Source organism: Podarcis filfolensis (genome assembly GCF_964270895.1).
Source record: "Podarcis filfolensis genome assembly, chromosome: 14".
Lineage (NCBI taxonomy): Eukaryota > Metazoa > Chordata > Lepidosauria > Squamata > Lacertidae > Podarcis > Podarcis filfolensis.
Genome location: NC_139616.1, coordinates 46,515,234 through 46,541,938, shown reverse-complemented (window position 1 = coordinate 46,541,938; position 26,705 = coordinate 46,515,234). Strand labels below are relative to the sequence as shown.

At 49.6% G+C, this 26,705-nt stretch overlaps 1 protein-coding gene and 1 long non-coding RNA gene across 3 annotated transcripts in view; both read right to left on the bottom strand.

The window, feature by feature from the left end:
- Window positions 1–1,997: 1,997 nt before the first annotated feature.
- Window positions 1,998–26,705, bottom strand: part of SREBF1 (sterol regulatory element binding transcription factor 1) — a 50,213-nt gene continuing 25,505 nt past the window's right edge. For both annotated transcript variants that reach the window (XM_083585587.1, XM_083585588.1), the window contains exons 6-19: window positions 24,615–24,729; window positions 23,676–23,872; window positions 22,245–22,449; window positions 21,483–21,667; window positions 19,800–20,061; window positions 19,164–19,330; window positions 15,856–16,024; window positions 14,883–14,991; window positions 13,038–13,141; window positions 12,225–12,357; window positions 10,902–11,052; window positions 7,738–7,923; window positions 5,862–5,973; window positions 1,998–4,143 (exon numbers count right to left, since the gene is read on the bottom strand). In XM_083585587.1, coding sequence (XP_083441713.1) covers window positions 3,920–4,143; window positions 5,862–5,973; window positions 7,738–7,923; window positions 10,902–11,052; window positions 12,225–12,357; window positions 13,038–13,141; window positions 14,883–14,991; window positions 15,856–16,024; window positions 19,164–19,330; window positions 19,800–20,061; window positions 21,483–21,667; window positions 22,245–22,449; window positions 23,676–23,872; window positions 24,615–24,729 — 2,319 coding nt within the window. In that variant the 3' untranslated portion in view covers window positions 1,998–3,919. The remainder of the gene's footprint in view (window positions 4,144–5,861; window positions 5,974–7,737; window positions 7,924–10,901; window positions 11,053–12,224; window positions 12,358–13,037; window positions 13,142–14,882; window positions 14,992–15,855; window positions 16,025–19,163; window positions 19,331–19,799; window positions 20,062–21,482; window positions 21,668–22,244; window positions 22,450–23,675; window positions 23,873–24,614; window positions 24,730–26,705) is intronic.
- LOC310749306 lies at window positions 4,588–5,411 on the bottom strand. Its single transcript, XR_014541553.1, has 2 exons — window positions 5,291–5,411; window positions 4,588–4,926 (listed from the first exon to the last, which is right to left on the bottom strand). It is a non-coding gene; the product is annotated as an uncharacterized lncRNA (long non-coding RNA).

Below are 26,705 nucleotides of genomic sequence, written 5' to 3'. Positions count from 1 at the left end.
TTGCTGTTGCCCGTGGAACAGCTGTGTCATCTCCCCGCTTATTAACAGGACCCAGAAATTAACAGGTACAGAATATGCGCAAGGACCGTGAATGTGTTGCTATGTTTCGAAATTCCATATTGGTGTTGCCCAGTCCAGAAAGAGGAGCACATCTGGGCCCTCTCTGCTCCCATGATGCTCTCATGTCTACCCATCCAGTGGGATCAACAGCATCCTGTTGGGTTCCTTTGCCCTGTTAAGAGAGACCACGCAGATTCATGCTTGTAACCTGTCTGTTTCATGGTACCCTGCGCTCTCTGCCGTCGCCATTGCTACGCTCACAGCTTGCCCCACAAGGTTTGGCTGGCCTGTTTCAGAAGCACACCTTATGAGGGCAGGCTGGGAAAATCCCTGTCCACCCTACCCCATGCCCCGCCACCCCCCACCACACGGCATCGTGACCCCGACGATCTTGGCTGTCTTTGAATAGCATCCTGTACATAATGACTGTAAAATGGCGAATCGTGTGTATTATATATTGCCTCATTCTATAGTGTATATATATGTATACATATACATATATATAATATATATGAAAGACTGTAAATGTTAAAACTAGTGTTCTTATTTAGTATATTGCTTCACACTGAAGATTGTGTGTAACAAGCTGTTTCTAAAAGAAGTTTATTTTCCTTAAGAGTTAAAAAAAAGAGAGAGAAAAAAATCAGGTCATTGCATTCAAAAACATCAATAAAGATTCAATAATTGTTTTGGATGTTTGCAGAGTCCCCTAGTAAACTATTTTTCTGCCACCCCCCATCCATTGAGGGAGTAAGGATAGATTAACCAGTTGCTCTAATCACCCAATTCAGTAGGTGCCCAATAAGCTTGAGCCAATCGCCTGCCAATCCAATCAATTCAGGCATCCCTCAGTCTGAGGTAGCATACTAGGCTCCCCTAGAAAATCCCCCCATCTGAGACCCCCAATGGGAAGCCATCGATCGGAGGAAAGTGTCTCTTTCCAGGCAGAGGAAAATTTGAAACAGCAGCAGCTAACAGGTACGAGGACTGCAGTGCAGATTTCAAGGTCAGGATGGGAACGAGAGAGGCAGCCTGTGTGCGGACATGTAAGGGTGTGCATGAACATATACAGAAACCCGCCAGAGGAAGAACGATGCTATATGCATGGTCCCCACTGGTACCCAAATAATTGACCGCCAAGGGACCTCACCAGCATCTCTGCTTGGAGGAGGAAGACGCCCATGCAACAGCGACCGCATCCACTCTTTTAACTAAGGGATGTGGAACCTGTTGCCTCCTAGTTGTTGGACTACAACCCCCATCGCCCCTGACCTTGGGTTCATGCTGGCTGGGGCTGATGGGAGTCACAGTCCACAGTAACTGGAAGACCAGAAGCTCCACACCCTTGGTTTAAACACGGAAGGTGCGTTCACACATCTTCGCTACTCAACAACTATACTACCAAGGGAATGTTTGCACAGACTATTTGGTCATTACAGATGATGTATCAAAGTTCCAACCCTTTTATGGGAGTCAATTTGCACAATCTAGTGCGAAGTGGGTGCAAATAGGGGTCTTTATAAGAAAAGAAGGTTTGCCCGTTTGGACAGCACAAAGTTGGTTTGGCCATGCATAGCCTTGCTGGATCAAACAGAAGCTGCATCCAGTCTGACAACCTCCTTTCAGTCTTGCATTCAGTGGCCAAGCCAGATGCCTTCAGGTAAGGCATCAAAGCAAGACCCCTTCCCCACTGGTGCTCCTGAGGACCTGGGTCTTCACTGGAGCACTGGCTCTCTGAACCTGGAGACTTCATACAAACCACCATAGCGAACCGCCATTGGCAAACTTCTCTTTGGTCCACCCATGGATTTGAATGGAGGCACGTGGGTCTCAAATGGCAGATGGTCTCTGTCCCACTCCTCTCCATGACCTGCTAAGCCCCGCTCAAGCATACTCCATTCCTTTCCCACTCAATCAAGTGTCACAGACAAAAGAGGTATAAATAAGTAGGTCTTTTATTTTATCATCTGTACAAAAAAACCTCACGCTATGAAAATAACTTTTAAATGGAAGAGGCGTGGCTGAGCGATGCAGATTGAGGAGGGGTGGGGTGCGCTAATATCTCTCTCACACACAGAAACACATCCGAAATGCTCCTGCAACAGAAGCCCTGAAGAGGGCACAGTTCATATTCCCACCATGATTAGGCCGGACCTTCCTGCCTCTCCCATCACACCTGCGCCACGCAAGAGGAAATTTCTCCATAGCAACAACATCCTTAACCCAGACAGTGTGATGGAACCAACACTGGGGGTGGTTGCTGTTAGGACCAAAAATCTATTTGGAGGGACAGAAAATGAAGCCGCCTGCCCCTCTGACCTTTCATTGTTTCCCTTCCCGTACACTCATAAAATAAAACCCCCCAGAGAGAATCGCCTGCTTTTTCTTAAATGGGCTGGCCACCTTTTCTAGCACGACTCCAGTGCCTTTTAACAGCTGATCAGCAGGCAGAAATTCAACCGGCGAAGTGCCCACAGCCAGCAGCTCCAATAATTAGGGCAGTGACGTGTTTGCTTGTGAATTCTACTTTGGGGGAAGCCTGCCAGAAAAGGAGTGGGTGGAATATACATGTGACAAAACTTTCTTAGAAATCCATGCACACACACCCTGCGGTGTGGTAACTAGCCAGTGACCGCATGTTAGCGTGGGGGTCCAGAACACCCAAGCCAGAAATCCACAATTCCCAGCCCACCAAAATATAACCATATCATTCACAGGGAGCCACTACAAAGGGTGGAGAGGAGAACTTTCTTCTGTAACCGAAGCACAAAGTTTCTCCAGGAGACAATTCCACCATGTGAATATCCAAGGGGAGGGTTGCCTCGGGGAAAGCCATGGCCCACCTCCAGAAAATCCCAGACCCGTAGCACTCTGCCCCTTGACGGAGTCCCCATCTGCCCTCAGAGGACGGAGGAGGAGCGAAGCGGGAGATGAGCTCACATCTAAGCTGTTCACATCTGGCCAGAGAGATGGAGGGGCATCATGCAGTGCTGGTGGTTTGCCACCAGGGGTCCCCTTTGCCTTGTCATGGGCTGCTGGCAGGAAGTAGGGGAGACTATCTGGGGGGGGGGGACGAGAGAGAAGAACAGAGGCCAGCCAATGGAAAACCGGGCAATTGCAAAGCAGCCCGCCCCCCCATAGGGGTGCTACAATGGAAGTGCAACGAACCACCACAAGCCATGTGTGCATTTGCAAGGGTGTGTGTGTGTGTCTCAAAATGCAGAATCCGCTTGCAGGAAACAGAACAAAATGCACTGGCACCCCACCCAGAATGGCTCTAACCTTTTCAGACCCAGGACATGCTTCTGACCCAAGCATGCATTAGGGGACCCATTTCTTAGCCTTTCCTCATTTATTTGCATGGTGGCGCTGCTCCTGTTGCAACCCACGCTAGCAGCTCCCTGCCTGCCAGTTGAAAAACCAGCGCTGTCAAGGACGTCTGGTTTTTCCAAAGCTGCCTCAATGCAGCCAGCGATAAATCTCCCTTCTCCCCCATTTCTACAGCAGGATAAGCACGCGGCCAGGAGGTGCATCATTCCGTCACCTTCTCGGAAAACACCACTTGCTTGCTTGCGCTCCCCACCCCCCAAGTCACATAGGTCTGCTCAGCACACACAGCCACAAGGAGAGGGGCTCGCCCCACAGAACTTAGGGGGAGATAGGAGAGTAGCCCTGCATAGTAATGATTACCTAGAGAGAGAGAAAGAGAGGGGAGAGTCGGGCTTCTGCAAGCCACGCCAGATCCTTTGTCTCGCCTGCCAGAGTCCAGGAGAACACACTCGCCATGTGCTTGGAGGGGTCGCCTTCCCTCTCTGCCCTCTTCCTCCTCCCCACAAGTCCTCCTCGGTGCCCCCTCTCTCTAGCTGGAGGTGACAGTGGACCCGCTTCCCAGCCGGATGATCATCTGCTGGCACTCGTGGAGTGTCCTTTTGTCCCCCAGCTTCTCCAGGGACCGGGCCGCCTCCGCCAACATACCCATCCTCTGACCGGGACCCAGAAGGAAGGCGGGGGGCAGGTAAGAGCAGGCGAGGAGAAGGGCCTCGGCCTGCTCTCGCGCCGTCGGCTGGCTCTCATGGTTGCTGGCTGGAAAGGAAAACAATGTCGGAAGCTCAGCGGGATGGGGCACAGAAGCAAGAGGTGGCCCTGCATGAAAGGACAGGCCACCCCCAGGGCCAGATTGAGGTTTGATGAGGCCCTAAGCTACTGAAGATAATGGGGCCCTTTCTATGTCCAGCTGTCCTTTGTCAACAACCAACTGTTGCTGTTTCTTGTGTTGAATATATGCTATAAGGTCATTTATAAACCTAATAGGCATCTAAAGCCATTTGCACATAACAAAATATGTATTTTATCAAAGTAATTGTTGAACTGAAATACAATTAAGAAGTATATTAACAGTGAAATACAATTAAGAAGTAGTATATTAATAGTGAAATAATTATTAAGCTCTAACTGTATGTAGGTTTTATTTTATTTGTTTTTCATCCATTTTTCTTCTTTAATTTTTTATTTAATTTAAAAGCCAAATTGTTTAGCTTATATGTAAATCCGGCACTGGCCATTCCCCCCCGATGGCAGCGTGGTGCAATGGTTAGCGTGTTGGAGAGAGACCAGGGCTCGAATCCCCCACAAGGCCATGAAGCTCACCGGGGGACCTTGGAGCCAGTCGCCGCCTCTCTCAACCTAACCTACCTCACAGGGTGGTTTGGGGGATTAAATAGGAGGGGAAGAACCATGTACGTCACCTGGGGGGCAGGAATGGGGGGCGGGATGTAAATGCAATGAATGGATTAATGAGGCTGCATCGCTGGCTAGCACCAGGGCCAATTCAGAGACCCACAGCTTATTTTCACTCCTAATGGTGAGCTCTGCCCTTTCAACTAGGGACACGGGTGGTGCTGTGGGTTAAACCACTGAGCCCAGGGCTTGCTGATCAGAAGGTCGGCAGTTCGAATCCCCGCGACAGGGTGAGCTCCCGTTGCTCGGTCCCTGCTCCTGCCAACCTAGCAGTTTGAAAGCACATCAAAGTGCAAGTAGATAAATAGGTACTGCTCTGGCGGGAAGGTAAACAGTGTTTCCATGTGCTGCTCTGGTTCGCCAGAAGCGGCTTAGTCATGCTGGCCACATGACCCAGAAGCTGTACACCGGCTCCCTCGGCCAATAAAGCGAGATGAGCACCGCAACCCCAGAGTCGGCCACGACTGGACCTAATGGTCAGGGGTCCCTTTACCTTTACCCTTTCAACTATCCCTCCCTACAGGCCCTCTCAGGTGTTATGATTGGGGTGGGGTGCTGCGGTGGAGACTGGCCCCTTAGGGCAAATGGGGCATGTACTCAGCTAGACCCCACCTCTCTGCCTTCTTACAGGTGGTCCAGAGAGGAGGCAAGCAGGGCCCCAAGGCTGAAGAGGCATTCAGGTGTAAGGAGCAAGAAATAGCTCACTTGGCAGAGCATGAGACTCTTAATTGGAGGGTCGTGGGTTTGAGCCCCACATTGGGTGAAAGATTCCTGCATGGCAGGGGGTTGGACTAGATGGCCCTCGGGGTCCCTTCCGACTCTATGATTCTATGAAATCACCCGCATTCAGAGGGAAGGGCTGTAGCTCAGTTGCAGAACACCTGCCTTGAATGCAGAAGGTTCAATCCTCAAAGATATCTCCAGGTGGGGCTGGCAATCTCCCCAAAGAGTCACTGCCGATCAGTGGAGGCAGTACTGAGCTGGACGGACTAGTGGGTCTGGTTCGGAGTAAGGCAGCTTATGGTGGTTCATGCATGGACCAAGCCCACACCCCTGTCACTCACCTCCTTTGATGCTCAAGGCAACTCGCCTGCGCAGGCTGCGGTCCAGCAGCTGGTGGGTCCGGGTGGGGCTGGCTCGGGCCATCAGCCGGGCCGTCGCCTCATGGAGGAACACCTGTGGGGGGCAGGCCAGAGAGTCAGGAACCACCACACTCCCCCCAGCACCACCCACCGCTGCCTCCCACCAGAACCGCCACGAAAACCAGCGCTGTGTCGAGATCTCTCTCCCAGGGTCTCTAAAGTTTCTGTCCTCTGCAAAAGAGGCTTCGGGTTTCCTGCCTCGTTCTCAGAGCACCTGAGAATTTATTTAGAAATCCGTCCGACTTCTGGTGGCCAAAGGCTTTTGAGCTGACTTCCCCGTGGCAAAGCAGCCAACTCTCACACGCATGTGTGCTTTTCTTTACAGGAAATATTTCTCCGGCGCTTTGCAGCCTCCCCAGCTGCCTGCATTTCCTGATCTGGTTTAATTGATGGCTGGGCACCCAGGGAGGCTGCAGAGCACAGACCACCAGCGAGATGAGTTGCAGAATGAAAGAAAGGATGCTCACAGCAAACACCCCTTGGCCATCAAAAGGAAGGCAAGGATGACACAGACCCTGCACCTGTGAGGATTTCAGCAAAAATTTGAAACTTAGCACCCTTAACAAACTACAGCCCCCAGGATTCGGGGGGGGGGGGGAGGGAGACAACCTTGACTTTTAACATGGTATATGATACAGAGGTGACCTCAGAGTCTCACAACATGCTGAGGGCTGCGGATTCCACACGTCAAGCCTTTAACAGCTTGGGACCAGTTTGATTACAAGATCTGCCCACTGGACCAACTGATCAGTGGAAACGGCACTGTTAGAGGTGCCACATAATACCCATTCCACATTTGTAAGAACTCGATATTTTAGTGTGGAAACACCTCCACTTTGGAACTCCCTGCCTATTGACAGCAAGCAGGTGCCTTCAAGTGTAATCTCCAATTCTTGCACAGACATGTTTATTTGGATGCTGAGAAAGCGGATGGGAGTTCTGACCACTTTCTAGTCTGTTGCTACGTTAACTTTTCGAAAGCTTTAAATTATTGTTGATCTCCAGCTGCCAGGATGCTTACAGCAAAAAATTGGAAAGGGAGAAAAATTCCATCAATGGAAGAATGGCAAATTAAATTTTGTGAATATATACATCTGGCAAGACTCACAGCATTCATAAGGGGACAGTCGGTCCAAAAATTATTAAAAGAATGGGGATGTGCTAAAGGGTATATGAAAAAACATTGTTCTGGAGTAAACATATCGGTATGTAACGAATTAAGCTTTGCAGGGTTAAAGAAAGAGAAAAATGGTGCAAAAAGTATAAAGATAGAGGTAATCTACATTAGACACAACAATTTAGAAACAGTAAAAATTTCGAGGTCTTGGAACAAAGGAAGGAAGTCAATATGTGTATATGTACATAATGATTAGAATGATGATATGGTTTTATTTGTAGATGTGTGTTTTTGTTTTTTGTTTGTTTGTCCATGGTTTTTTTCTCTCTTGTGTTTTGCTTTTTTCCGTTTGTACTGTTTTATTTTGGATTCAATGTTTGTAATTTTTGTTGTAATTTTGCATTGAAAATAAAAAATGTAAATAAAAATTATTATTGTTGATTTCATGGTATTATCTTTCTGGTAAACCCCTTGGAAGGTTTATATATATATATAAACAACAACAATCGAGCCGTATATAAATTTTATGAAACGTATAAAATAAACAGACTGGAGAAGTCTCTGAGTCGGCGTGTGACAGCTTCACAGGGTGACTAAAAACCAGCGCTCTCGACAGTGACGGCCGCATTGCGGAGCCAGTGAGGAGCTTACAGGAGCAGAGAAGCTCAGCACCGCACTCACCCTGTGCGTGGCAGCCTTGTCCGCTTGCGCCAGGCGCCGGAGACTGCTGAGATCCTGCTGGAAGCCACGGAGCTCAAGGGTGGAGGCCTGGTAGGGAGCGCCATGCGGTTGCCCTGCTTGCATCTGCTGCTGCCAGAGTCTGGTGCGGGTGATGAGCAGGAGGTCACACAAGAGGAACTGCACAGCCTGAGAAAGAGAGAGAACGCAAGAAAGTAAGAAGAGCGCTCCTGGATCAGGCCAATGGCCCACCTAGTCCAGCATCCTGGAAGAGCGGATTGAAGAGCTTTCCATCTGTTCGATGGAAGCAGAGGTTATATTTTCTGAGAATCCTGCAGAAAAACAATCTCTCAAAGGACCTGCTGATGGCATTTTACCATTGTACTGTGGAGAGTGTATTAACTTATGGTCTCTGTGTGTGGTTTGGGAGCTGCACGGCCAGAGAAAAAACAATGCTGTCCAGGGTTGTAAAGACTGCAGAGAGAATAATTGGGTGCACTCTTCCCACCTTGGATCAAATCTATGCTTCAAGGTGCCATAAGAAAGCTGCAGAGATAGCGCAGGATAGTGCGCACCCCGGAAATGATCTCTTTCAGCTTCTGCCTTCTGGAAGAAGGTACAGGGTTATAAAGACTAGGACTAGCCGCCTGAGAAACAGTTTCTATCCAAATGCGATTTTGGTTTTAAACGCAGTGTAAGGTAGTCTCTGTAGGAGTATATTGTATTTAATTATGGGGTTATCAGAGTTTTTAGGGGGTTAACCAGGCTGGGATAGCAGGCTTGTTGGTTTTTGAATGTCTTATGTAGATTTTTCAATTTCGTTGTTCTGTATGGGACAATGACAATAAAGATTATCGTATCGTATATGATTTCTACTCTGGTGGAGTTTCCCTTCGACAAAGTGCAGGATCATGGCAATGAAAATAATGAATAGAGTTGGGGCAATAACACAACGCTGTTTCACACCTGTTCCCACTATGAATGGTTCACTTTGAGAGTCGACGTTATCTGCAATTGTTGCTGTCGTATTATCATGGAGGAGCTGAATGAGATTCACAAATTTATCTGGGCAGCCAATTTTCAGAAGGACAGTCCACAGGGCATTGCGATTTACAGTGTCAAAAGCCTTAGTCAAATCAATAAATGCCATATACAGGGGTTGGATTTGCTCTCTGTGTTTTTCTGAAAGCTGTTGAGATGTGAAAATCATGTCCACTGTCCCCCTAGAAAGCCGAAAACCATTTTGGGATTCAGGAAGAGTCACCTCGAATATTGATAAGAGACGGTTTGCTAAGATCCCTGCAAGAATTTTGCCGGCCACAGCTAATACGAGATTTGAAGACACTCGAACTCAGGACACAAAGGAGAAACGTGCTAAGAGGAAGGCACGCTTGGCAAATCCACACCATGATCAACTACCACCTGGAAATCTATGTCCCCACTGTGGAAGGACGTGTGGATCCAGAATTGGCCTCCAGTCACTTACGGACTCATTGTTAAAACCATGTTTATGGAAGACAATCTGACTCGGCTACGAGGGATCGCCAAAGAAGAAGAGTCACCAAGAGACAGGAAGGGCTGACAGTTGGTGGGTGGAGATGGTTGGGCTGACGACAGGAGCGAGCCAGCAGTAAATCACACTGTGCAAGTTGGAGCTGATTCTTTATTAGCAAAAACACGACTTGCACAGGAGGGTCAGGCCTCACGAGCAGAGCAACTCATCTCTGGCAGGTCTTGCCCCCATGAAGCAGTTTCTGAGACTGAAGATCTCTGCCTCCCCACAGCTGCCTAAGTCGCCTCTTCTCTAGGGTTTCCCCCGAGCAATCTGAGACTGTGCCTGCATGACCCTAATTTCTCTTCTGCCCTTTTCATGCCTCTTCTGGTTCTGGGAGGCAAGTGGGGAGGGGAGCTTGTCGCATGAAAGGGAGGCACCCAGGACTCTTCCCCAGCCTGACTCATCTCTGCCTCTTGGTCTTTCTCCTCTCCTCCTTCAGCTTCTGCCTCTGAGTCTGGACTGCTCTCTGCCACAGACTCTGCCCGCTCACTTAGCCCTGTTGCCTCTTCAGCTTCTGACACCTCCTCTTCCCAGTCTTTTCCCTCTGACCACTCATTGAAGTCCACCACCCCTCCCCGGCCTCTGAGCCTTCTTCCCTTGGGGGTTCCCCAGCTGGTTCCTCCACTCTGTGATAGCCCAAGGTCTTCCCCGATCAACCTCCCGCTCCTGCCTCTTCTCGCAAGCCCTGGGCTGCTGCCACGACCCTCCGCCGGGAGAAGCGGCCTCAGGGCTGCACTGGAGGGGCATTGCACACTTTGGCTGCACATGCAATGCAACTACAATGCACCCCCGACACCACCACAACACCCCCCCCCCCCGCTTCTGCACAGCCTCCCGGTTTCCGCAGCCGCCAGAGGTGGGGAAAGGTTGTCCTCAGAAGCAACGAGACCAGGATGTTTGGAGAGAGAGAGAGAGAGAGAGAGGTGGGGAGCTTCAGGACCAGGGGCCAAATGTGGCCCTTTGAACCTTGCTCTCCAGCCCTTGGACCCTCCACAGACCACATGCCCCTGTCGAGACCCACAGAAACCCTCATTGACCCTGCTCTGCGCCCTCCGAGGACTTCTGCCTGGGCTGTACTAACGGCTCCTTGACTGCTGGGATGGAGAGAGATGAGCAAGTAGAATCTTGTGTGTGGCTGGAATCCAGTCTATGGCTACAAAGGTACCGTATTTTTCCGTGTATATCATGCCCCCTTGTATAAGACGCCCTCTATTTTTGGGGACTCCAAATTGAGAAAATGGGGGGAGATTGCCCACAGTTGTTCAGCTTTGGGGGGGGGGAGATTGCCCAGAGATGCTGAGCTTTTTCGAGGGGAGATTGCCAATAGTTTTTGAGTTTCTTTAAAGGAGGATTGCCCATAGTTGCTGAGTTTATTTTCAGAGGGGAGTGCCCAGACGCGTTGAGCTTTTTTGGGGGGGTTGCCGAAAATCGCTCACCCACAGGATTGCCACAGCCAACCGCACAATCGCACGCACATCGACGAACCCCCCAATCGTCTGCACACTCGTCTGTGCAAGTAAGTACACATTAGCTCCGCCCACCCCTTTAAGCGCCACCCGGCCTCCCGCTTGGCCCCGCCCAGGCTCCAGGCCCCGCCCCCACCGCAACTCACTCTGTCGATGGCACTGGGGGGCATGTTCCCCGCCAAGCTGTCTCGCAAGTAGTCTCCGGCTCTGTCGCACTGGCCTAGGCTGCAGTCGACCTTGCCCATCAGCACCCGCGCAGCCTTGAAGGTATGCAGCGCTGCGCGAGGAAGAGAATTCCTGCAGCGAAGAAAGGAGAAGCAGGATGAATCGCCCCCCATATCAGCAAAGTTCTGTGTGGGCTGAAGAGCTCTGGGAAAACTGCAAGGTCTGCCTTTGGCCACAGAATCCAGTTTCCTTTAAATAATAATAAAAAGCTCAGGGTTTGTTTGCTTAAATTCAAGTTCCTAGCCCCTATGACTGTGGAATGATGCATCCTGAAAATGACCGAAATGAGAGAAGTTAGCTGAGCAAGCTCCAAGACGGAGCTTAAGAACGTCGGAGAAACAAACGGTACTCAGAGGTAGACTTCCCCTGAACTTGGAGGTTCTCTATAGCCAACAGAGGCCTCACAGAGGGTTGCAAAACCCAGCTCTGCACAATTTTGATTCTTCTTCGTTTGTTTTAGGAGGAGATGACCCTCAGCCCCCTGCCGATGTCGCTGACCAGCTTCGCTGCCATCACACTCCTTACAAGCTCCTTGCAGGATTTTGATGTCTTTGGCCAGTCTGGCCTAGTGGTTAGGGTGTCAGGCCGGGGCCTGGGAGACCAGGGTTCAAATCCCCACTTGGCCACAATTTAAGGAGGATATTGACAAGCTGGACGGGTGCAGAGGAGGGCAACCACGATGACCAAGGGTCTGGAAACCAAGCCTTACGGTTGAGGGAGTTGGGTATGTTTAGCCTGGAAAAGAGGAGACTTAGAGGAAATATGATAGCCATCTTAAAATATCTAAAAGGCTGCCACATGGAAGGAAGCAAGCTTGTTTTCTCCTGCTCTAGAGGGTAGGACCTGAACCAATGGATTCAAGTTCCAAGGAAGGAGACTCCGACTAAACATCAGGAAGAACTTTCTAACAGTTAGAGCTGTTTGATAGGGGAACAGTCTCCCTTGGGAGGTGGTGGACTTCCCTTAAGGTTTTTAAGCAGAGGTTGGACAGCCATCTGTCATGGATGCTTTAGCCAAGATTCCTGCATTGCAGCGGGTTGGACTAGATGACCCTCAGGTGTCCCTTGCAACTTTCTCTATAATTGTATGATGTTGACCTGGCTTCCCTCCTTCTCTCTCTCACAGGGGTTGTCATTAGGACAAAATGGGGACAGGAAGACCTCTGAGCCACCCTAAGCTCCATGGAGAAAAAGGTAGGATATAAACAACAGCAACACGTTAATATTTCCCCCCACCCCACTTACTCAGAGGCCTGGAGGGCCCTTGGCATCGATTCCACCAGTGGGTACAGGCGCTCCACAGCCTCGTCATCCCCTTGCAGCCCATGGATCGCCATGGCAACCACAGATGCCCACCAGTGGGCAATGGGATCGGTGCCTAGAGGAGGGAGAGGGACATGGTGTCAGGCGGATCCTGCCCAAAACACTGAACCTCTTATGGCAAGGTGGGGGGCGTGGGCTCAGAGGGCCAAATCCTTAGCTTTCCCCCCAACCCCTTGGACCGGAGGGGTGGAGATACCCAGCTGCCAGTTACCTGACAACTCCATCTCATCTCGCTTTACTAGCCGACGGAGCCGGCGTACAGCTTCTGGGTCGTGTGGCCAGCATGACTAAGCCGCTTCTGGCGAACCAGAGCAGTGCACGGAAACGCCGTTTACCTTCCCGCCGGAGCGGTACCTATTTATCTACTTGCATTTTCACATGCTTTCGAACTGCTAGGCTGGCAGGAGCAGGGACCGAGCAACAGGAGCTCACCCCATCCCATCGCGGGGATTCGAACCGCCGACTTTCTGATCGGCAAGTCCTAGGCTCTGTGGTTTAACCCACAGCGCCACCCGCGTGCCCTAGGAAATCAGAAAATGTTCTGATGCAAATCGCCCGCTGCAAAATGCCCTGATTTGCACAGAAAGACCATATCCCTATCAGCAGCAAAAGTGTCCTCCAGCCTCTATTTAACTGCAGAAACCTCTGGCTCCCTTCTCCTCCCTGTCCCACAAGCCTCCAGTTCCCTTCCAGACCCATCCCGCCTAAGGAAACTCTTGGTTTGTTGCTCCCCACCTGTGGCAGCATCCAGACTGGTGCTGAGGGACGGCGTTGGGCTGGGAACGGCATCTGCACAGCTGTTGAGGAAATGCAGGTACTCCAGAGCGTCGGAAAATTCCCTGCAGCCAAACAGAGGAAACCAAGATGAGTTTTGGGTATGCACGCTGGTGCCAGAGCTTCCGTTTCCAGCAATTTAACCTGGTTTGGGCTTCTAGTTGGGGAGGGGGCAGCCAAAAGGAAGTCCCCTCCCCAGTACCCCAATCCAGGACTTCCAAGAGCCCAAAGCGAGACACAAAACAATTAATGCGATTGAATGGCTTTTTTTTAAAAAAAGAGAAGCATTAAATTGAAAGCTTGCCCAACCACCAGACCCTCTCCAAGGCCCCATCTCAATCCAGTTTGGACCTTACACCAGACAAGTGTCTCACATTTCCTCCAGAAACCCATTCACACAAGTCCTGACTGTGTGAATTGTGTGTTCAGTAGAATTCGGCCCTAAATATTCCTTTAGAGTCTGGGGCCTGCATAACTTAGGAAGAAGGTGGGATCTTTCCTTGCACATTTTGCCCGCAAGAAGGTTTTGCACCACGATGCAGCGTTGTTCCAGGGGGAGAGGAAGACGAAGTTCCCCTTGACATTTTTTGCAAATACCAATTCCATTTGAAATCAGCAGCACCATCCAGTTCTGGGGTTTCCCCAATCAACAGCAAACCCTTCCAACACTGTGTTGGAAAATTGAACTCCCCAGATATTCTCTATCAAGGTCTCTTCCACCCACACATCTGCAAGCACCCACAGCCCCCTTCTCCAAGGGGGGAAAAATAACCCAAGGTCACCTTGGGAAACCAGCTGCAAATGGCAGGAAGCAGGCAGGATCCCACTAGACCTCTGCTTAGTGGAAGATAAGGCTCTATAAGCCACAAGAACTATGTTCTCCCTCCCCTGTTGGAGGCAGTATGCTGGGAATTGCAGCTGGGAAGAGGACTGTTGCAGACCTCACCTATCGTTTCTTGGTGGGGATTATAAAACCTGTTGGCATGCCCTACGACCCAGCGGGAAATTATGCGTGCAGCTGCCCTTAGGAAAGGGCTGTGGCTCAGGGCAGGAAAGGTTCTCGGTTCAATGGCTGGCATCTCCGGGTTTGGGCTGGGAAAAGGCTGAAACCCTTCAAAGCTGCTGCCAGTCAGTGCGGGGAAATACTGGGTGGTCGGGTGGTCCGATTCAGAATAAGGCAGCTCCCTGCGTTCCCAGGGGATAGGAAGGGATAATCTGGGAGCAAGTGACATGGGTGGGAATCCCCTCTCCAGGGCAGTTTGAAGGGGAATTGGGCCAAATATGCAACAAGGAGAATCAGTACGAACGGCCTCGGTCCAGTATACCTGAAGGAGCATCTCCACCTCCAGCATTCTGCCCGGACACTGAGGTCCAGCACCGAGGGCCTTCTGGCAGTTCCCTCGCTACGAGAAGCCAAGTTACAGGGAACCGGGCAGAGGGCCTTCTCAGTGGTGGCACCCGCCCTATGGAACGCCCTCCCACCAGATATCAAAGAGACAGAAAACTACCAAACTTTTAGAAGATATCTGAAGGCAGACCTGTTTAGGGAAGCTTTTAATGTTTAATAGGTTATTGTATTTTAGCGTTCTGTTGGAAGCTGCCCAGAGTGGCTGGGGAAACCCAGCCAGATGGGCAGGGTATAAATAATAAATTATTGTTGTTGTTATTATTATTATTAAACACACCATTTAAATGTTCTCACTCAGCATCTATAAATTTGGGGGTGTACCAGAACCGGTTGGAGCCAAGGCAGGAGAGAGCAACATGTACAGGGGCTTCAAGACTCGAAATCCGGTCCTCTCTTACCCCTCGTCGTGGCTGGCAGGAGCCTCACTCTCCAGCCTAGAGACACAGGAAAGGGCTTTCTCCAGCAAATGCTCACGGAACAGCTGGGTCACTTGAGCCAGGGGGTCCGCTGCGAAGGGGAGAGAGAGGGAAAGAACATCCTTTCTGATGGGGTTGACAGCCTTCATCTGCCTCAGCTGCAACAAAACATGTCTCTCCCGTATCGGTCTCTACAGCCGCAGCAGGCGCTGTGACTCTCCAACAGTTTGACTTCATTCGCAAAGGTGAACTCCTCCATCGTCTCCCGAGACAGGGAGATGCCAGCCAATCACCTGACAGCACACCACGAAATACCCTCTTGGTCCAATGGGGGAAACGAATAGATTGGAGGACAACCCTTTCCCATGAAGCCGTTGGCTAACATGGCACCCTCTGGAAGATATTGGACTACAACTCCCATCAGGGCCAGGCAGCACAGCCAATGGGTAAGGGCTGATGGAGTTGGGGAGTCCATCTGGAAGGAACTGGAGACCGATTGTGAAGCAGGAGGATTACTATCGATCAGAACTACAATGCTGGCTAAACAATCAATCCGTCTTCCTTATAGGGAACTCTGGGAGTTGTAGCTCTGCAAGAGGAACACTCAGCACCCTTAAGAAACTACAACTCCCAGGATTCTTTGCGGGAAACCTTGGCTGATTAAATGGCACTGCTTCAAATTTATACTGCAGATGGGTCATTGGGCATAGCTGAGATTCCCGCATTGCAGGGGTTGGACTAGATCGCCCTCAAAGTCCTTTATGATTCCATGATTCCTGTCTATCAGGGGCCGCTGCCCATTTGATCCACACAACAACCTTGTGAGGAAGGTTAGGCTGAGAGAAAGTCGCCCGTGAGCTTCTCAGCAAAGCAGGGATTTGAACCCAGGTTTCCCTGCTGCTCCCCAAGTCCAGGGCTCCACCCTCTCACGTCACACCAGCCGACTTCTCCATACCTGGATTACTGGTGGAGCTGTAGATGCTCTCCCGAGGGCAGCTCTTCACGGCCCAGTCTCCGTCCACGAAGAAACGGTGACCCACAGGATGGCAGAGCCACTGGAGGGCAGGAGGGACAGTCCCGCTGTGGGACAGCAGCACCTGCCGGGCACTGCTGAGGAAGAAGCGCTGCGCCACAAAAGGAAAAGGAGAGCCAATCAGGGGAGCCCTGGGGGTTACCACAGCATTCTGTGCTTACCACTTGCAAGATGGCCAGTGGCTACTTGCAAGCCTTATTTTTTTTAATAAAATATATATATATTCCCCCATAAAATTTATATGCCACTTGACTGTAAAAAAAAAACAACAACCCTCAAAGTAGTTTGCGAAAAGAACAAAACAATAACATGTTTTGAATATTTGCTAGGCGCTGCTTTGGGCACAGCTGGTTGTGGAAATGTGGCATCCAAGTAAATTCGATCAATCCGTATTTTGAGGCCCTTCTTCATGTGCCTCCTCTATGTGAAGTCGGGATGGTGACAACACAAGAGAACAGGGCCTTTTCTGCAGTGGCTCCCCGTCTGTGGAATGCTCTCCCTAGGGAGGTTCGCCTGGTGTCTTCATTATATATTTTTAGTAGCCAGGCGAAAACATTCCTCTTCAACCAGGCCTCTGGCTGATTAATATTCTACAGCCTTTTAAATGTGTTTGTTGTTTTGGTTTTAATTATTTGCTTGTGTTTTTATCTTGTATTTTATTCTGTGGACCACCCTGATATCTTGCAATGAAGAACTGTACATAAAATAATAACAACAAGAACAATAATGGGGATTTTTTCAGCTGGAACTGAACATGCAGCCGCTGGGAGAGATCATCAGGGGGTTTGGGCTGGGTGTTCATCAGTATGCGGATGATACCCAGCTCTACCTCTCTTTTAAATCAGAACCAGTGAGGGTGGTGAAGGTCCTGTGTGAGTGTCTGGAAGCGGTTGGAGGATGGATGGCGGCTAACAGATTGAGGTTGAATCCTGACAAGACAGAAGTACTGTTTTTGGGGGACAGGAGGCGGGCAGGTGTGGAGGATTCCCTGGTCCTGAATGGGGTAACTGTGCCCCTGAAGGACCAGGTGCGCAGCCTGGGAGTCATTTTGGACTCACAGCTGTCCCTGGAGGCACAGGTCAAATCTGTGTCCAGGGCAGCTGTTTACCAGCTCCATCTGGTACGTAGGCTGAGACCCTATCTGCCTGCGGACTGTCTCGCCAGAGTGGTGCATGCTCTGGTTATCTCCCGCTTGGACTACTGCAATGCACTCTACGTGGGGCTACCTTTGAAGGTGACTCGGAAACTACAACTAATCCAGAATGCGGCAGCTAGACTGGTGACTGGGGGCGGCCGCCGAGACCATATAACACCGGTCTTGAAAGACCTACATTGGCTCCCAGTACGTTTCCGAGCACAATTCAAAGTGTTGGTGCTGACCTTTAAAGCCCTAAACGGCCTCGGTCCAGTATACCTGAAGGAGCGTCTCCACCCCCATCATTCTGCCTGGACGCTGAGGTCCAGCGCCGAGGGCCTTCTGGCGGTTCCCTCATTGCGAGAAGCAAAGCTACAGGGAACCAGGCAGAGGGCCTTCTCGGTAGTGGCGCCCGCCCTGTGGAACGCCCTTCCAGCAGATGTCAAAGTGATAAACAACTACCTGACATTCAGAAGACATCTTAAGGCAGCCCTGTTCAGGGAAGCTTTTAACGTGTGATATTTTATTGTATTTTTGGTTTTTATGGAAGCCGCCCAGAGTGGCTGGGCAGGCCCAGCCAGATGGGCGGGGTATAAATAATAAATTATTATTATTATTATTATTATTATTATTGAACTCAATTCTGGCAACTCTCAGGTTAGCGCCATTGCCATACAAAGAGAATGCAATAAGGGGGGCCACCAGGTGGCGCGTTGGAAGATGGCCGACAATAACATCTCTCTGACCCATACGAGGTACTAAGGGGCTGCTATGGGAAGTATGCAGTCTTCCTAACTACCTCAGGATGTGAGGTGAAACTGCCCTGCCAGCGGTGTTCACAATGCACCCCCTGAAACGAGTGATGGGGGTGCAGAACACTTGGCACAGGCCCTCGGTGAAGTCAGATCTTCCTGACGCCGATTCCAATTAGCGCGTGCTGGTTGCTGCAGCTTGGAATTATAATTGGAAAAATATGTTTGGAAATGAAGCTGAAAGCACATACATCAAGTAAAGCTTGACTGATAAGGCTGCTGACTAGTGGATCTCTGCGACCAGGAGTGACGGATGGATAAGTAAATCATCTGATGAATTACCACAAGGAGACTGTATGTTTGGAACGAAGGGGGGGTGGAGGAAAAAACTTTTTTTTTCCCTGCATGACGTGACATTAATAACCCTTCACCCCAGATAGAAACAAGATCGTCGCATTTCTATGAATCACAGGCAGGATTTTAAGAACTATGTGGGACGGAGCATAACAGGAAAGAAGACTGGAGAACGGTGAGAAAAGAGGAAAATTACTTATGACGCAGTTAAAAAATGGCGTCTCGCCATGACAGGTCTGCCGGAGGAAGAAGGACTGGGGGAGGAGATTCAGGATTGTTTGAATGAGAAGGAATGTTGGAATGTAAGTTTGACCTGACAGAACCCCCAGAATCATTTGATTTATTCGGTAAGCCTGAGAAAAATAAAGGACAGATCGGAGATTAATTTTGTTTATGGAAGCGTTGTACAGAGGCTGTCCCGGATTGATATGATTTTTGGAAGAGTACAAAACCCACATAGAATGCCAGCTTCTAACCTGCTTGTGAAAACCATCAGAGATCGCAAAGAAAGGAATTTATGATAACAACAAGAAGAGAAAGGAAGTAACAAAGGACTATCCGGATCAAACTGGACAGAACTGTCAAATTAATGCAGTAAGACAAGTGATAGTTTTGGACTCGAGCTGAGCTTGATGTATGGGTATTCCCCCCCCCAAAAAAATTTGGCTGTATAATTTGGAATTAATGCGATATGGATAATGTGATATGATTGGCCTGTTAATAAAAATTATTTAAAAAAAAACCAAAGAGAATGCAATAAGTTTTTTTCTTTTCTAGAAAAATAGCTAGAACAACAACAACAACAACCTCCAGGTGCTGCTGGACTGCAATTCCCTTCACCCTCAGAAAGCAGGGTCAATGGGCTGCCATGATGGGAGCTGTGGTTCAGCGACATCTGCAGAGCCCAAAGTTCCCTACACCTGATGGTGAGCTTAGCCCAAATGGAAGAGCTGAGGTAATATCCTGCACCCCACATCGCACGGCCTTACCGCCAGGAAGTGACAACAGCGATGGAGGCTGGTCTTCACACGCAGCGCCGCTGCCACGTAGACCTCAGCCAGCGTCGCCACGGAGATGGTGTTGCCTGCGCACTCGGCCAGGTTCACGGCACTCAGCGCCATGTTGATTGCTGAGAGGTGACCAGCCACGTGCTTCCCTGTGGGAAGAGAAGGAGGTGAAACCCTTAGTCAAAGATGTCATAGTTTACCAGGGGTAGGCAACCTAAGGCCCAGGGCCCGGATGCGGCCCAGTCGCCTTTTCAATCCGGCTTGCAGACGGTCCGGGAACCAGCATGTTTTTTACATGAGTAGAATGTGTCCTTTTATTCAAAATGCATCCCTGGGTTATTGGTGGGGCATAGGAATTCGTTCATTTCCCCCCAAAAAATAGTCCGGCCCACCACATGCTCTGAGGGATGGTGGACCGACCCACAGCTGAAAAAGGTTGCTGACCCCTGGTTTAAACCAAGCATGGCCAAACTTGGCCCTCCAGCTGTTTTGGGACTTCAGTTCCCATCATCCCTAGCTAACAGGACCAGTGGTCTAGGATGATGCGGACGGTCTGGCCATGCCTGGAACTTTAAACCAAGGAGCCGTGGACCCAAAAGGTCTCTGCTCAAAACCTACCTGTCATGTGCAGCTGATGCAGTTTGTGGTACACCAGGGCCGCGTCGCAGGCGCTTTTCTGCACGTCAGCCTTGAGCTCCCGGTCGCGGAAGAAGCCGCCAGCCCTTCCCGCCAGCCAACGCCCCACCCAGAGCCGCTGAAGGACATGACGGATCAAGGTCCATAAAAGGCTGCAGGTCAGGTCCAGGTTGGAGGTCGGCAGTGGGCGGCCGAGGGCTTTCAACGCCGTCCATAAGTTCTGGGAGGCCTGAGCAAAATCTCCCTGAAGAGGAAATGAGGGAGAGAATGGACAAGCCTTGTAAAGGATGGAGCACAAAGAGGCTATAAGGACATGGAGGAGCAGCTGCTTTGCATCTAGAAGGCCCCAGGGTGAGCAACTCGGTGTGCTGCCTGAGACAGGGTCTTCTTAGCAGTGGCTCCCAGTTTATGGACTGCCCTTCCCTGTTGAGGTGTGCCTGTCTCTCTTATCAACAACTTTGGACCAATTCACCTCTGAAACGGACTGATCTTCGGATGAACCTGCCTTGCCTCTGAACTTGGGACTTGAAAGCCCTGCTTATCTTTGCTAAGTATAGAAGCAGATGTGTCACGCAGGATTAGTTTTGAGGATCTGATCGAGGACTTTGCAATTAGAAAAAGTAGGAGATAAATAAAGTGGAAGTATACAAAAACAAACATTATTTTCCATCTTACTGCAGGTTTCATTTCATTTTTAAAAATACCATTTTATTTTACTGTTTATTAGTGTTTATATTTTGAATTAGATAAAATATTTTGGTGCCCCCATATATATAAGTGCTTAGGGTCTCTAAAGGTCTTAATCCAGCCCTGAGCCTAGCCCAGACTTGGTCAGCCTTAGCTACAACCCATCATGGCAGCAACAACATTGCCGCAACCCGCCTGGTATAGCCTCGCGACCCGCCACTTCAAGACCTATGACCTAAAGCAGGGTTTCCCGAACCTGGACTCCAACTCCCATCATGCTTAGCAAGCAGGACCAGTGGTCTGGGATGATGGGAATCGTAGTCCAACCACAGCAGGAGACCCAAGTTTGGGAAACCTATGACCTAAGGGAACTAAGCTGAACAAGAGTCAACAGCAAGTCTGGCCAACGCCCCAGATAATAATAATAATAATAATAATAATAATAATAATAATAATAATAATAATTTATTATTTATACCCCGCCCATCTGGCTGGGCCTCCCCAGCCACTCTGGGTGGCTTCCATAAAAACCAAAAATACAGTAAAATATCACACGTTAAAAACTTCCCTGAACAGGGCTGCCTTCAGATGTCTTCTGAATGTCAGGTAGTTGTTTATCGCTTTGACATCTGGTGGGAGGGCGTTTCACAGGGCGGGCGCCACTACCGAGAAGGCCCTCTGCCTGGTTCCCTGTAGCTTTGCTTCTCGCAATGAGGGAACCGCCAGAAGGCCCTCGGCGCTGGACCTCAGCGTCCGGGCAGAATGATGGGGGTGGAGACGCTCCTTCCGGTATACTGGACCGAGGCCGTCAAGATTACTTGAACCTGTGTCCCCAGTGCCACAACCCTACCACAACCAACACTTCTTTACAGAATGGGCCTCCCATGGAAGTTCCGTCACAGGACCTTTGCTAGACAAGACAACGCAGGAAGCTAAAAACCATGGAAATCGCTGGAAATCACAGATGCGCACACTCACCCGGGCCAAGTCGAGGTCTGCCTGCTTCCGGTGCCTCCAGAAAAGGATGGAAGCCTCTGAATGAGGTCGTGTGACGGGCTCACCGTAAATGAAGAGCCGGACAAAGGCTCCCAAAACAACCAGCATGTTGATCAGCCAGAAGACCAAGGTGGGGAGAAGCCACTGGAACCAGGCGATAGGGGTGTCTGTGGATGAAGACACGAGGCACTGTGGTTTAGAAATCCATCTCTCTTCCTCACAACAGAGAACTCTGGGAATTGTAGCTCTGTGAGGGGAATAGGGACCCCCTATCAACTCCCAGCACCTTCAACAAACTACAGCTCCCAAAATTCCTTGGGTGGAGCCATGGCTGTTTGAAGTGGTATCACAGAGCTCTAAACATTTCCTGTGAATGTGGCCAAACACACACACACAAGTTCATACTCTCCAACGCTTTTCTGAAGAAAAAAGAAGGGTCCCCTCCAACATTTCTCCCATGAAAATAGGGACAGCCTAAGTAAAAGTGGGACATTCTGGGATCAAATCAGAAACCGGGACGGCTTCTGTAAAGCCAAAGACTGTTCCTGGAAAACAGGGGCACTTGGTCTCCACATCCAGGCATCAAACAGAGAGCGCTTGCTCCAACAGGGCTGATTTGGAAGCCTAAATATGGCACTGTAGGGGAAAGGAGGCTGCAGCCTGGATAGAGGAACATCACAAGACATGGCGGCCCCACAGGCCTGCGGGTCCTCACCCCCGGCGAAGACCCTGCCGCACACTCACCTGCGACCTCGTTCTGGCTCTTAATGGTGCGCCCGGAGTGGCTGGAGCCATCAATATCCGAAGGGCTGGCCGAGTGAGACCCCGCCAAGAGGGAGGAGAGGGGGTTGAAGGAGAGGCAGAGGAAGACGAAGGCGCACAGGGCCATGCGCGAGCGATCCAGCATCCCCAGGCTGCCTGGTGAGAGCGCCTGATGTTCTTGCTTTACCTGAAACAGCCACAGACAACAGCAGATGAGTTTGGTGGCAGCGTGGAGGGAGGACCAAGTTGCCACCTTCTCAGCCAGGTGGATTCCAGCTGCTTTTAGAGCTAGATATTTTTGGAGTGTACATGCTAAATATTTTGAAATTTTGATACACAAGTAATTGTCAGATAGAGAAGCTATCTCTTTTTTTATTTTAATCATTTCCCACCCCTTTGGAATCATAGAAGGAAGGAACCCTGTGGATCACGTAGTCCAACACATTGCAATGCAGGAATATGCAGCTGTCCTATACGGTGATCAAACCTGCAACCAATTCTTCATTTTGTTCTTTTTATGGAAAGAGGTGGTGAATGAAAGAGCGGTAGGAACACAGAAAATGATGGAAGGGGTCCCCTCGGGTTTCCAGGAACTGTGATAGTTCCTGTACAAAGACCCCAACGCAACATTTTGCAACCCTAGTGCAAATATTTTGCAAAAATCAAGGTACTCGGAAGTGGGGAAAGCCCTGGAACAGCTGCTACCAATCAGAGGAAGCAATATTGGCTTAGATCAAGGGCATGAAGCTGATTCACAGAACTCATATCGGGGACCTTCGTTGGAAATGGACTTTATATTATAGGCCAAGACCTTAATAAACAAGATGTCAAACAGTTCTTATATGCAACAACAGCGGCAAGAGTACTGTTAGCCCATAACAGTACATTGGAAGAAATTCCAATGAAATAAGAATGGCAGATGAAATTAATGGACTATGCAGAATTGGACAAACTGACAGGAAGGGTTCAAAACCTGCGGGACCAGAGACTTACAGAAGATTGAAAGAAGTATATGAATTATTTGAAGAGCAGCTGTAATCAACAAATTACGCTAGTGGGACTACAAGAGGTTTTGTAAGGAGAAATATACAAAGTGTTACAAAGTAGAAAACGATAGAGATTTGGTTATGAGTTTGAAATGTAATAGGGAAATAAGAAATGCATACTAAGAGATTAGATTGGAAAATTTTCAGACAGGACTGATGGAAGTCAAAAAAAATTGAATAAGATGTAAAAGTAGGTTTAATCACTGTTGAAAATGGTATGTTAAAAAACTAATAAAAATTTATATATAAAAAAAGGAAATGGACTTTTGGTTTTTTGCATGGTTCCACTGAGATGAAGCCCCAGCCCCCTGGTCTCTTCCCAGGCGCTCCCCCTTCCACCACCTCCTGCTCCCATTCGGGGTCGCACCTTGGTCTCCTCGTAGAAGGGGCTGTCCGGCTCAGAGTCGCTCCCACTGGTGCCGCTGAGGGAGAGGGGGCTGCCGCTGCCGCGCAACGGGGAGCCTGCGTCCGACGGGGGTGGCGTCAGGGTGTCCACCAGCTTGATCCCTTCCTTTGAGTCCTGGGTGTTGCCACCACATGTGGCTACCAGGTCCTTCAGGGACTCTGCAGAAGCGGGACAGGCGGAAAGAGCAAAAGGAGAATCCACGGTCACCACAGAGAGAAATGCGCTTCACCCAAAAGCAAGTTCAGCTCCAAGGGCCTTCTGGCGATTCCCTCACTGCGAGAAGTGAGGTTACAGGGAACCAGGCACAGGGCCTTCTCAGTAGTGGCGCCCACCCTGTCGAATGCCCTCCCTTCAGATGTCAAGGAAATAAGCAACTATCTGACTTTTAGAAGACATCTGAAGGCAGCCTTGTTTAGGAAAGTTTTTGATGTTTTATTGTGTTTTTATGTTTTGCTGGAAGCCGCCCAGAGTAGCTGGGGCAATCTAGTCATACGATAATAATAATAATAATATTGTTATTATTAAGTTCTGCTTCCAACCAAGAAACATCAATGATTCAGAAGGGGGCAGCTGTTTGCATTTTCCCCCAGGGCAACCACGCTTTTTCTCCTCTCAACAGTCACAGAATCATGGAATTGCAGAGCGGTGGGATCCCCAAAGGTCATCCATTCTAACTCCCTGCAATGCACAAATCACAGCAAAGAACCCCTGGCAGATGGCCACCCAACCTCTGTTTAAAAACCACCAATAAATGAGAGACAACCACCTGGGATCCTTGTATTAATAGGATCCAGCACGTTTTCTGGGTGTCCCTCGCAATTTTTTCCTCCCCTCCCCTCCAAAAGTCCAAACTTTTGCAGTTTCCAATCTGCAAAAGGGGCCGAAGGCTGCGAAACTCACTGTTGTTCTGGCTCGCCATTTTGAGGGCCATGTTCTCGGCCTTCAGCTTCTGGTTGGCCTGCTTCAGGAAGCGGATGTGGTCGATTGCTTTGCGCAAAATGGCCGACTTGTTCAGCTGCCAACGGACAGGAAAGGTTGGCACGGTTAGAGGGTGAGCTGAGGGAAATGACAGGCTCAGAGGGGTTCCTCTTTGACCCGTCCTCTTCTCAGGAGGGAGGTTCTCCTGCGCAAGCCCTGTCGAGGCCAACAAGCGGGAGAATCGCCGAGCCACAAACTCTTTCCTGGGGCACCGCCAGAGAACCGCTTGCCACAGCGGCCAGAGCTGTAGAGGAGCCATTGTCCCCTTTGGTAGCCAAAGCCTCAGAGACAGCTGCCCAAAATGGCAGCGGAATCATCCGAGCGAAGGAGGAACAGGCTGAGTGGGCAGGAACAACCAGTTGGATGGAGAATCCCACAGTTTCCTAGACAAGAGACCCTGCCACATTTGGAAGGAGGCGTTATGTGGCCAAGGAGGTTAGCCAGGCTCTCCCCTGCTGTGGCATCAAATAGCAGATGCAGGAAAAGTTGGCTGCTGCAAACATTTTCATCAGTGCCAGATTTATGTATAAGCTAAACAAGCCATAGCTTAGGGCCCCACTCTCTTGGAGGCCACAAAAAAATTAAAGGGGAAAAAACTGGATGTACATTTCCAAAATGTAAGATAAAAAACAAATAAAATAAAACCTACGTACAGCAACAGTGTTTTGCGTTGTGTAGGCTCCTATGATGTAAGTAATGGGCCCCGCCTGCTAGCCTGCGCCCTCAAATATCACTGGTTTGCTCCTTTCTGTATATAGGGTGCCTACATTCTGCATGGAATGTTATGTGCAAATGGCTTTAGAGACCTATTAGGTCCATAAATTACCATATAGCATATATTCAAAACAAAAAAACAGCGATAATTTGTTGTTGACAAAGGACAGCTAGACATAGAAAGGGCCCCATTACCTTCATTAGCTTAGGGCCTCGTCAAACCTAAATCTGGCCCTGATGCCACCCAAAATGGCTGAACCTCCCCAATTAAGCTCCAGAACCAACAGAGGAGAGCAAAACCTAGCAGTAAAGGCAAAGGACCCCTGGACAGTTAAGTCCAGTGAAATACGACTATGGGGTTGTGGCGCTCATCTTGCTTTTCAGGCCAAGGGAGCCAGTGTTTGTTCAGACAGCTTTCCAGGTCATGTGGCCAGCATGACTAAACAGCTTCTGGCACAACGAAACAACATGACGAAAACCAGAGCACACAGAAACGCCGTTTACCTTCCAGAGTGGTACCTATTTATCTACTTGCACTGGCATGCTTGCTTTCAAACTGCTAGGTTGGCAGGAGCAGGGACAGAGCAACAGGAGCTCACACCTTCCAATCAGCAAGCCCAAGAGGCTCAGTGGTTTAGACCACAGCACCACCCGCTCCCCTAGTGGAGACAGGGACTCAGTGGCAAAACACATGCTTAGCATCCAGAAGGTCGCAGGTTCAATCCCCCGAGCATCTCCAAGAAGGGCTGGGAAAGAAACTCTGGGGAGTCACTGCCGGTCAGAGCAGACAATACTGAGCTAGATGGACTGTATGGACTGACTCAATATATGGCCCCTCCCGCCCTATTTATTTTCCTATAGTTAATATAGGTATAGTTAATATACCACTTGATTGCAGAAAACCTCAAAGCGGTTTATAAAGATATGAAGCCAAAAAATTACCGCTAAAAAAAATTACTGCCAAATTTTAAAACATACAGAAAGTTAAAACTGCAATAGCATAGAGTACAGTAAAACAAGTTAGAACTCCTACAAACTTTCTAGACATTTGGGTAGGCTTGTCTAAATAAGAATGTCCTCAACAGGTGACGAAAGTAATACAGGGAAGTTGCGTGCCTGGAGTTGCAAAGTGTCGGTGTCAGCAAATTAAACGAGTAAGTTCCTACAGGTGCAGTTGCAGGTATTATGGGCACCTGTGAAAGTGCCAATGGAAGACCCATAACCAAATGCAGAAAGAGGGGGTTAAGGCAGCTTCACAAAGCCTAAAACTAACCCCCCACTAGCAAAGGTAAAGGCTAA